The sequence below is a fragment of the Myotis davidii genome, unplaced genomic scaffold (assembly GCF_000327345.1).
Source record: "Myotis davidii unplaced genomic scaffold, ASM32734v1 scaffold120, whole genome shotgun sequence".
NCBI classification, from domain to species: Eukaryota; Metazoa; Chordata; class Mammalia; order Chiroptera; family Vespertilionidae; genus Myotis; species Myotis davidii.
In genome coordinates this window covers 3,299,049-3,311,085 of record NW_006294778.1, presented here as the reverse complement: position 1 = coordinate 3,311,085, position 12,037 = coordinate 3,299,049, and the positions used below count along the sequence as shown (strand labels likewise).

General features: G+C 45.3%; 1 protein-coding gene across 1 annotated transcript in view; it reads right to left on the bottom strand.

Annotated features, from left to right (window-relative positions):
- The window catches only part of APPL2 (adaptor protein, phosphotyrosine interaction, PH domain and leucine zipper containing 2), a 33,659-nt gene that overhangs the window by 19,545 nt on the left and 2,077 nt on the right, over positions 1–12,037 (bottom strand). The window contains exons 2-5 of the mRNA XM_015567577.1: positions 10,068–10,182; positions 5,371–5,430; positions 4,779–4,850; positions 842–929 (exon numbers count right to left, since the gene is read on the bottom strand). Coding sequence (XP_015423063.1) covers positions 842–929; positions 4,779–4,850; positions 5,371–5,430; positions 10,068–10,182 — 335 coding nt within the window. The remainder of the gene's footprint in view (positions 1–841; positions 930–4,778; positions 4,851–5,370; positions 5,431–10,067; positions 10,183–12,037) is intronic.

Below are 12,037 nucleotides of genomic sequence, written 5' to 3'. Positions count from 1 at the left end.
ATTCTAAACTGGTTCTGATGCTGACTCAAGTATGACCTGCACCAACACTTCAAATTTTTCCTGGTGTCATCAGAAAAGGACACTTTAACTTTTTTCATTGATACTCTCCTTCAAAAAACAACAATCACCATCCACGTTTAGCTCTCCTGGAGTCATGAGACCACTGTCACCAAAGCTGTGGGCAGACACTCTCAATTCTAGGTTTGCCTCCCAAAAAGCAAAACCAAAAGGCAACCCAGGTCTTAGGGGATGATTATTTTCTTTCCAGAACATTTCCTTTAACCAGTTAACTGCCATGATATGTTGAATTTAATTAAAAAAGGTCCGCGGCTTGCGTCTATAGACGCTTATGGCGTACAGGTGGTTGAAATGATATCCAAGCCTCCCACCACCTTACATCCCTAAGAATAGCGTGCCTTCACAAATGCTCCAGGCGGTAACACAAGCCTTGCTATCTTGTGTGCCCGGTAAACACGAATTCACCTCTGAAAGCCCCGCTAGGAGATCACCTTCTCCAGGAAGCCTGCCCTGGCACCCTGTCCTCAAAAGGGCAATGACGTCTTTCTGTCCCTCTTGCTATTCCTTGAACGTCTCTGTCCTGCTGCCCTCATCACATGATGTTACCATTGTCTGACTCCAAGTCTGTTTTATTAGCCTGTGACCTCCTTTAGCTGAGCCAAGAACACAGTGGGGATTCAATGCAAGTTAGTTAAACTGAGCTACTCAACAAGAAAGGGCATTTCTCAGTAATCCACGCATTTAAAGAAATGAATGCAGTACTAATAATTATTAAATGAAGTAATATTTTAAAGGTAACTGGCACTGAATTCAGTTACTTTACCTGTGAGATCCTTTTCTCGAAATTGTACAATGGGTAGAACCATTGTGTCTGCCAACTGTTTAGCCAGCTCTGTATGGAGAACGTTAAGCTAAAAGAAAGAGAAAACCTATTGAAGAAAATTATATCCACTATTTTACTGAAACTATCTTATTTTACCAAGGAATCGCGATGAACACTTCCGAGTGGTTAGAGAGCTCAGTTATACTTCTTTGGCAAATAAACACCCTCTTAAAGCAGTAAATGATGTTGGCCTAGAGCAGTGGTCGGCAAACTGCAACTCGTGAGCCACATGCGGCTCTTTGGCCCCTTGAGTGTGGCTCTTCCACAAAATACCGACTTCTGCGCATGGGCCACGAAGTTTCAATTGCACTATACGTGCGTCCCCGCACGCGGTATTTTGTGGAAGTGCTACACTCAGGGGCCAAAGAGCCCATGTGGCTCGCGAGCCGCAGTTTGCCGACCAGGGGCCTAGAGGTATTAAACGCTAAATGTGAGGTTCTAACTGACCAGTTAAGTTTGCTAAAGGAGTCTGAGCCATAGTTTTCGTTTGCTTACTGTGCGAACTCTGGCTGGGTGTTCTCAGTCTAAGCCACACCCCCTGGGGAGCAAGAGCACTGCGATGTGCCTGCAGTGAACACAGCTCCCTGGGTGGAGCGCTCAGCACAAGTCGCAGCCTCGCCAGGCCACTGTGAGCTCTCACTCGCAGAGGCTGCAGTCACACTTGAAAGGCAGGCCTGCTGGGAGCCTTCTAACCCTGAAACCACAGCCAGCTGCGGGCGTGGGCCTGGGAATATGCTCCGGCAAAGAAAGCTCCCTGCTGAAACAACTCAGCCAGGCCCAGGCCTCTGCTCTTTAGAAAAAAACCTTTCTAAGAATGAGATGACTGTATCCAAGCGTGACCCTCCACACCAGACAGTTCTAACAGCTCTTGGTTCTTCCTCTCTTTCTCCCCTTCTATCTAAGGCCTTGCTCAATCCCGTCGCTGTCAGTGGTCAAGGAGAAGTAAGTGAACCCCATCAGCACCACCATTTGGAGCATTTTCTGTAGGGCAGCTTTCCACGCTTTAGTTCTCAGTCTCACCTGCTCTGTGAGTTAGGTATTATTTATTATCCCTGTTTTACAGATAGGCAAGTAAGTGGCATGACTGGGATTTAATCCCAGGCTACTGGGATCCAAACGCCATGCTCTTCCCATTCCACTGTCTGAGATAGAGTTACTTTTTCATGCAAACAAAGCTGCCAAAAACTTCAAATGTTTTGGCAGCTGGACATCAGCAATTAGAAACAAACACAGTGGAAGGGATTCTTCCCTGGGCCCAGACTTGCAGAGGTTACTGAGGATGCCTCAGGATTCCTGCTTGGTGAACAGGGGAATCACCCAGCAGTCACTTTGTGGAGTAAACATGTGGCAGTTTCTTTCAGTGATATCCGAGTCTCCTTCTACTCAGAGGTCTCCCCAGTCCTCTGGTCCTTCAGGGCTATTCCTGCAGAGGCTGCTTTGATAAACTTAAAGCCTTGCCCAAGGTCGACCCTTCGCCAGGCAAGGAGCTACAGGCCGAGCTGGTAATGTTCTCCCCATCTGCCAATCAAGCTGAGGCATGGCAGCTCTGTCCAGCTGGAAATACACCGAGACAGTCACGCCTCTAAGTTAGCCATCAGGATAGCATGTGTTAATGATTTTTCCTGAATAACTTCAATAAGAAATGGACTGTTTTTTTACTAAGTTAACTGAGTGAAAGTCAACAAGTGCACCTACTATGTGCCTGTCTCTGGGCTCAACATCTGATAGACATCATTTCATTTAATCTTTGTAACATCGTAATTAAGTGGGCTTTCCCACAGATGAAGAACCAAAACTCGGGGAGATAGGTGGCATTCCAATGCTTATGCACTTCAGGAACGGCAAATTTCCTAGCTACTCATTTCTTCCTACTTTCTTCTTAAGGTTCAAAGGGTGCGTGTCACCCACTTTCTGCCCTGGGGCTTTGGAGAGGTATGGGACAACCATTTCTAAACACAGTGTCTTCTCTGAGGAGAGTGGACAGAGTGTAGATGACCTCTTGGCACTTCAGCAGTGTCAGAGAAAATGGGGACCCATCATCTTCCCTGCACGGCTGCTGTGAGGATAAAGCAGGAACGTGAATAAAAACACTCAGAGCAGAGGGCCTGACACCCACTCAGCAATGGAATCCGTAATGACCACTTCCCATCTCAGATGAACTCCAAGAAAGTGACTAAGAAACCTTGCTTTTGGGGGAATCACCAATGCCAAAATCTCTGCATGCCACGACACGGAGATCGGCTTCCAGGACATTCTTCGCCACTGTCTTCCAGTCAAGAAAACAAATGGCATCAGTGGGTGTAGTTTTTGCTTATTTCCCTGGATTATTATTCACTGTTAATTAATAAACATTCTTCTCCTCACTTTCCAAAAAAATTACTTTCTGCTCCTCTCTAATTATATTATCCATGAATTTTAACACACATTTTAAAGAAAGTCACAGTAGTGGGGTAGAGGATGAAGCTAAAAAAGAACCGGTCAGCTTGCTCTCTGGTGCATCCTCAGTGCCCAGAACAGCACCTGCTAAACAGCAGGTGGTCAATCACGGTGGTCGAATTAACTTGACTGATTTGCTGAATGAATGAAAATGCTATCGGTACAATTTTACATGTTAGTTTCTCATTTTATAATCTGAAGATAGTGCTACTTCGTATTAATGATTCAACAGTTCAGTGGCATCTGCATAGTCTCTTTTTTTGCTTATTCTTTGTAACCATTTTCTATGACAAGTTTGCAAACTCCTTGAAACATGAAACAGTTTTAAATCTACCTAATTTTGCAGAGGATTCTGCCCAGCACTAGTAGCACCTGAGCTCTTTTTTTTTTTTTTATAATTAGGGTTTATGCAGTTTTCCTATAATAATACCTGTTTCCACATACCTTCCAAGAGGATTAGAAGATACAGCTACCAGAACATTTGTATGAAACACTTTTCAGTGAGTGGAATCCTGCTCCCCCAAAAAGAAATGTTCACCCCGAACATGTGAATATTTGAGAAAATGGTCTTTGCAGATGTAACAAAGGGTCCTGAAATGAGATCATCCTGGGTTATCCAGGTGGGCCCTAAATCCAGGACAAGTGTCCTTACGAGAAGAGAGGACACAGAAAAGAGAACAAACATGGGGGGTGAGGTGGAATCCGGGAAGAAGGCCACGTGAAGGCAGGGTGAGGTGGGAGTGATGCTGCCACAAGCCAAGAACCATTTGGAACCACCAGGAGCCAGAAGAGGAAGGAAGGATCTCCCCACCCCCTAGAGCAGTGGTTCTCAACCTTGGCTGCACATTAGAATCACCTGGGAATCTTTTTAAAATCCTGATTTCTGGGCCTCATCCTCCGGAAATTCTGTTCCTTTGTTACTAATGTTGTGGCCCCACCCTATAACAAAGAAACAGAATTTCCGGAGGATGAGGCCCAGAAATCAGGATTTTAAAAAGATTTCCAGGTGATTCTAATGTGCAGCCAAGGTTGAGAACCACTGCACTAGAGTCTTCGGAGGGAGCATGGCCCTGCCAACACCTCGATTTCACACTTCTGGCTTCCAGAACTGCGAGAAAATAAATGTCTATTGTTTTAAGCCACATACTTGTAATTTATTACAGCAGTTCTGAGAGGCTAATGCAGACTCCTTAGGAAACTAAATTCTTGGAAATCTTTCTTTTGGTTTATTGCTCATGCATATCAAAGCCCTTCCCCTCAAACTGGAAACATACGATAGTATACAATCTCTTTTATGAAACAAACCTTGGAATATCAACAAGTTGAGATAACATCTCAGATATTTAAGTAGGTATCTAAATATGGAAAGTGGACCAAAGTAAAAGCCGAAAGTTCAAAAATGAATAAAACAATTTCTTTTTTTGCCATGTTGCTAACTTACCTCATCCACCACTTTGGAGAAGTAGTGAAGTGTAGAAATTACTTCTTCATCGCCTTTGCCAAGAGCAAAATTCTAAGACCAAAGAATAAGAGAGCCAGGTATTGTGGAATGCTTGGGAATTCAGCACCACGGCATCACCCCACCACACATACCCTCCACACCAACTTCCCTTCTTCTCCCAAGAGCAGGGCACGCCAGAGCGTCTAGCACACAACTGCCCCGCCCAAACTATTTCTTCGTTGGCCATCTCCCTCTGTTCAGACATCATGGTATCTGCATTTATTTCCTGGAATTGTTAGTGTCAATTCATTTGTAGTCTCTCAGGGACCATGAACCCTCCCCCAAGGGCAGCTGATTACTTCTGTAGGCTAGTGAGAAGGCATCATACAGACTCTGATAATCACCAGTGAGAATTTATCAGGGGAAAGGAAAAGGCAAGAACAAGTGGAAATGGATTATGGAAAAAAAGAGAGGGAAAGGGGGAAGGAAGATAGAAGGTCTCTTAAAAAAGCCTTTGGAGAATTTCTTCTAAAGAACTCCAGTTAAGAAAGTCCTGAGCACAGCATCACATGCCATATAAGTGTCACGTTACCTGTTTCTCATATGCCAGGAGCTGCTTAGAAAGCTGTTGAGTGGCCAGGCACATTTCATTCTGCGGAGAAGAGAAAAGCAAGTAAGACTTGTCCAATGTGTGTACAGTCACTGAAAAATGGCACCTCAGAGAATTCCTTTAAAATATGTGTGTAAAATTATTATTTTGCTCAGAAATTATTTGTAGAATAAAAGGTTAAAGCTTGTGCCCCACCCCCAACCATTTACAAAGTATTGCTCCTGGTTACTGAGTCAATAAACAAATGTAAGGGACAATTATAACAGGGTCAACAAAGACATGGTCCCTGTGCTCCCACAGGGCTTACTGGGAAAGCAGACATCAAAAAAATAGTTGTAAGCATAATGAGAACCGCAAAGGGAATACTGGATGCACAAGGGGTTCTGACAGGAATTGTGGGAGGGTCTGTAAGGAAGAGATGCTTTAAGCAGACCTTGACGAAAGACTGGCAGTGAGCCATGGGGACAGCTTTCCAGGAGGGACTCTCCTGGGGGAAAAGTGCACAGCCTGTTGGAAGAGCTATACAGGGAGAGGAGTGGAGTAAGGGGTACAGGGCATGGAGGCAGGACGAGACTGGCAGGGCAGGCAGAGCCAGGGCACGCAGGACGCGGTGGCCCAGATTCAGCCTTCATTCTAGGTGCAATGGGGATTTCAGCAGCACCAGGACATGATCCGATCCTACCCAACAGCACTGGGTCGGTAAAGATGGACTGTAACACAGAAGCACGGCTGCAAAGCCGGGGAGGCCCATTTTGTGCCAATTTTCACTGTCCATTTTCCTCTTCTCTTACTCATCCCTCTAATCTCTGGCTCCACAGCAGTTTTCTGTAACTATCCCCACCACCAATGCATCCAGCCTGGAAAACGTGTCTTATGTTTCCCAAGCTCGGTTAAAGCTTCTCTTCAAATTCACGGCTTATTCCTAACAGAAGGGCAGAGCCACCAAGTAGGGAGAAGAGGGGCTGGCCTGCCTTGGCCTTGGTTCTCCTGAGTTTGCTATTCCATTAGGGGCAAGGCCTCAGTTCTCCAGAGACTTTTCTATTTTTCACGGTCCTCCTTTGCAAGGGTCCCTCTTTACAGGGACCCTCTGGACCCTCTTTACAGCCAGCTGGCTAAGCCTTTCCCTGAATTCTTTCAGTTGCTCCAAGGAACAGGCATTAATGGACCCTGAAATGTGGTCTTCTCCCCTTTCCCCCAAAATAAAGCCAAGCAAACATAATCAAAGTTCCTGGCTTTGGCATCCTACTGGGGTGCTACCCCTTTCAGAACCAGCCAGAGCTGGCAGCCAGGAGGAAGGCCAGGGACCGGTCCACAAGCGCTGTGTCAGCATCCAGACAGGGATGTGCAGCAGTTCCCAGCACATGGCAGGCACTCAACAAAGGTTTGGTGAATGAATGAACAAGTTTAGAAGATTCATCTGAATTCTAAGTTTAAAACAATAGCAGGAAATCATGGTGTCAGGGAGGAAAATACTTCCTACTCCTACAAGGAAATGTCACAAATGACTGGACAAGGCTGAAGCAACAGCCAGAAGACAGCCCATCTTCAGCAGTGTTGTTTTGAAGATCAGAGTGCAGGGGAACAAGGGTCTTAGCCCAGCCACTGGGCTAATTCTTAGCCACATCAGAGACTCTCTTACGCCTCTGAGTTAGTAGCAATGGGTTTAAAATGGATTTGTTCAAGCTACCTTGGCATCTGCCTGAGGCAGCACCATGTAGACTACACTTCATAGACCCACAGAATCACCCTAACAGCAGCAGCTAACATTTACAATTAATTTACAATTAATTCATGCCAGATACCACACTGAGCGCATTCCAGGCCTTAGCTCATTTAATTCTCACAACCCTGTAAGGCAGGTTCTAATTATTAACTCAGTTTTACAGGTGAAGAAACAGGCACAGAGAGGTTAAGCCACGTGTCCAAGGCCACACAGCCAGTCAGCAGCTGGGCTGGGATATGAATCCAAGTTTGCCTGATGCTTAAACAGTACTCTCTAAAATCCCAAGTCCTGCTAAGAGATAGTAGAGAAGATCTCTGCTTTAGGCTAGAGTTGACAAACTTTTCCTGCAAAGGGACAGACAGTAATTATTTTTGGCTTGTGAGATACATGGTCTTTGTCACAACTGCTCAACTCTGCGGTTGTCGCATGAAAGCAGCCAAACCAACAAAATACATGAATGAGTGTAACTTCATTCCAAAAACACTCTACTTACCAAAATAAAAAATAGTAATAAAAATAGGACAGGATATTGCTGATCCTGCTTTAGACAGTAAATGTCTCAGAAGGCCCACCTCTCTGCCATGGCTCCCTCAGCAGGCTCTCCTTTAAGCTACACTATTTCAGATCCAAGAATCATTTTCTATTCTTCTACCTCATTCTTCTTTAATGTTTTTATTTTGGCTAAGTCTAAAATATCACTCCCTCATATCTGTATCCTTTAGAGACTGGCCAACAGAGATGATGCCACCCTCCCTGCCTTCAAAACAAGCAAGGGCTACAGGCTGCTTGAATTCTTCTCTTCTTTCGAGCTTTCTGGTAAGCGCTGCAAATGTAATGGAAAAAGCGGCCAGGCAGCTGCCAGCATCAGACTGCACCCAGGCTACAGGAGAGCACGTGTGTGCTGCTCACACGCCCGCCGGAGCGTAGGGAAGCAGGGCACAGCACACAACAGCTGCTCTCCAACACACTGTGTCCAGCGGACTCTGCCACGTCTCCCCTAGAAATCCCGTATGAAGACGCTGTATATTTCATGTGTGTGACTTCAGGCAGCAAGATTCTGTTCTATCAGCACAATTTCACTGGGAACAAGCCAGAAGCACAAAATGGTCCGTCACGCATCCTGAAAAGAAACAAGCCTTCCCTGTACAGAGCACCTTACAAGACCAGCTGTAACCTGACTCACCTTAATGTACTGTAGACAAAGGTTTATGAAATGTTTACCATCATCAGCTAAGTAACCCACACCCTGTCAGGTAAGCCCACACAATTATCTCTGCAGCAAGACCTGCAAAACGAGCTTGAGTAAAGAGTAAATATTGGTCATCATCATAATAAAGAAAGCTGCTAACATTTACTGAGTTCTTCCTAGCACGTGGCATTGCTGTTAAATGTTTTTCATACATGATCACATTTAATCCTAACAATGCATCTACGAGGTAGAGAGGGACTATCAGAAAGGACAGCTTTCTCAAATCACACAACTTGTAACTGGCCAGGCAGAGACTTAAGTCAGACCTGGCAGACTCAAAACCCAAAGCCCAAGTTCTTAACACCATGCTATTCTAACCCAAACCCCACACGACAGCTAGTTAGTCCTCAGTGGGCAGGCCCCGTAGGGCCTGTGATAGGAACATAGATCCCACACTGTCCTAGCTGTGGTCCAGCAAAAGAGGTGGCCTCTCAGATCCTGAATGGGTTTGAGAGTCAGGCTCTTTCGATGCTCTGCAACAGCAATCTGCTTACTACCTGTGCTCCTTGCTGCCTCCTAAGAATCCTTTAAAAAGGTGACCCGATGAGGGGTCTCCTATGTTAAACAGAACTTCCCAAGGCTGTCGCCAAGGCAGGAAGACCGGCGACTGGCAAACCTGAAAGGAAAACCGAGCTTTTGGCAAAGGAGTGTTTACCTTATGGTGGCACAGAGCGCTTCCCAACTGCAAATCTCACCTGAAAGCCCCCAAGCCTCTGCGGACGGACGCGCCACCCATGCCGAGTGTGAGGGAGAGGATGGGAGCAGGGGCAGAGGGAACCCACTACAGTCAGCCACAGTGGAGGCATCTGCTTTGACCTATTCCAAGTGTGTGGCCATAATGTTGCCTACAGCCAAGGGGCTGACAGTCCTATGTGCCAGTGCGTACCCCAGAGCTGGGGTCAGGGCTCGCTCTAGCTCAGGAGACCTCGGGGTGGGATGCACATGGGAGGAGGGGGAGTGCCGCAGGAACGGAGGCAGAAAGCTGAGTTTGGGGCAGGCCTCGATTCTGGAGGCAAAAGGGAAGCCCTGAGGCAATTGGGAAGAGAATGACACGATCGGACATGAGCAGGAGAAAAATCACGAGTGGCTGTGGCAGAAGGAAACACTGAAGGGGACCATGGCACGAGGGTCAGGAGACCACTTGAAGAAGTCAAGCGAGAGATACAAATGTCTGAGCCCAAACCAGAAAGAGGAGAAGGTGGCAGAGATCCGCGGGGTATTCCTGAGGCAAAACAGCAGCATGTTCAAAGTGGGGAAGGAGGTGGGAGTCAAAGAAAACGGGGCTCCAGTCTGGATGATGGATGGATGATAGCGCCCTAGCTAAGGACCCGAGGAGGGGACGTTCTGAATTCAGTCCTTCATTCGACACCTGTGTGTCAAACATTCAGGGGGGAGGCATGGTGCTGGGCATGGGAGACAGAGAATCTGCTCCCAGGGAGCTCAGTCCGCAGAAGGACAAGGAAACCCCACATGCTATGTTGTAAGTGGTCTGACCAACAAGTACACAGGCACCTGGGCACACAGGTGCATTCTGGCCAGGAAGGGAGAAAAGTTAGAAAGGAAAGGTGTCAGGCACATCTCGGACTTGAGGTCAGTCTTAAAAGCCAGGAAGACCATTTGGCAGGGGAGGGGGTGGATGGGGGTGTCTGGCCGCAGGAATGGCATAGAAAGAAGAGCCAAGGAGTGGCTGATGCTCAGTTCACGAACCTCTGCTGCGCTGTCACAGGGAGCCACAGAGGCATCTGAAGCCAGGGAGGGAAGGGAGGTTCGGATGCAATAAATGTAGCTGTAGGGGGGTGCAGGGATTGAAGGGGACACCTCTCTGAAGACAGGAAGACCATTTAGGGGAATGCTGCAATAGCTCGGGTAAGAATATGCATCCATTCAGACACTACAGAGGTTTTTAACTTATTTAGCCAATAGTTGGAAACATAGCAGATCTTTCTAAGTAACCTGTCTCTGCTTTGTTAATACCTGAGAAATGCGTACAGCTTCGAAAAACGTATAACGGAGTGCTCCATTCCCACCATGTGCAAAGGCACACCTGACAGTGAAAAGATCAGATGTGACTCCAGGCCTGCTATAAAATGCTGAAGATAGACTGTCACTTCATTCTAGCACTTAAGCCAAATAAAATTTAAAATCTCTCCCAACCAGCCACAATCAGCAAAACTGCGCACATAACTTTCCTCTAGTTTGCCTTGCCCTTCCTCCTCCTAAACTATATCAGAAAACAGCAATTTACTTCGTGGTCTGATTTAAAATATCTTTTATGAACATTTATCATTCATCGGAAGCATAAACCTGGTTTTTAAAATATAATGAAAAACTACATCTTGCTAATAAGTACCTCTGTTTTTAAAAATAAAACTGTATCAATCTAATTCAACAGATCTAGGTATAAAGTATTTAAGGAACAATGTTAAGTAAACCAAGAAAACATAACTTAGTGAAAAAAGTTGAATGAAAACATTGGGAAATAATACTACATATATATAAATAAACCCATCAAAGAGGAGTCAGGAAAGTTTTCTTTTTTTAAAATTAAAAACAAAACAAAACACCTAAGTCTTTAAACCTGAGAAACCAATGACCTGACACAGCTGATGTGAAAGCTTGGTGCTGTTGTTGATTCTGGAAGCACTAACCAGCTGTTCCCGCTAGCCTCTGCTGCAGGAAATGCCGAGGCAGGAGGAAGGGTTTCTGGCTGGGAGGAGAACCCATGTGATGGTCATGTGGTGTGAATTAAAAGCCAGTCACAGCCTTTTGGAATGCAAAACCTACTTAGCTTTGGCAAAACGTAGTTTTCTGGCTCAAAAGACAAAACGCTTAAGAGAGCGCTTGAACATCTCCAAGCAAATGACTCTGACAGATATGGAAAGGCAGAGGGAGTGCAGCACACAGTCCCTTAAGTCTTGGTGTTCTTACACCTTAAACAGAAAACAAATCATTTAACGACAATATTTAAATTGCTGAACAGCAAACAAGTTAAGATATAAGCCCAGTAAAAAAAATTTTCTATTTTCTTCAATTCTGAATAATTAGGAAAAAATACGAAGACATACAATATAAATAGGGCTTAAAAAAATTGACAAAGTATGTGCCCAGTTTCTTTCTGCATGTCATACCAAAGAAGCAAGCAACATTACAAATCAACACAATTCGTTTGGTCAAAGAATTAGTTCCAATTAGTAAGCTATAGTTGCCTTATACATTTTAGCTTGCAAATCTACATCTCTGGCCTGACCTCTGGGTGATTGATCCATGTAAAAGTATTCAATAAACCTCAACTCTCACCATCATCCTCCTTTTAGGTGCCCAACACAATTCCGCTGGGTCCCCTTCTCTCCTAGAACTAACACTCTGAAGTAATTGTTCTGTCTCCCAGACCAATTGTAAGCTCCTAATGGCAAGGACTGAGTCCACATATGACATGAGTAAATGACTAATAAAACAACGATGATAATAATAAATGATTATATAGCATATTAAGAGCTATCTATCTATACTAATAAAAGAGAAAAATGGTAATTGGCGTACGACGCTACCCTTTTCATTGGCTAATCAGGGCTATATGCAAATTAACTGCCAAGTAAGATGGCAGTTAACTGCCACAAAGATGGTGGTTAATTTGCATATGTAGGCACAATGCAGGGAGGCGAAAGGGAAAGCAGGAA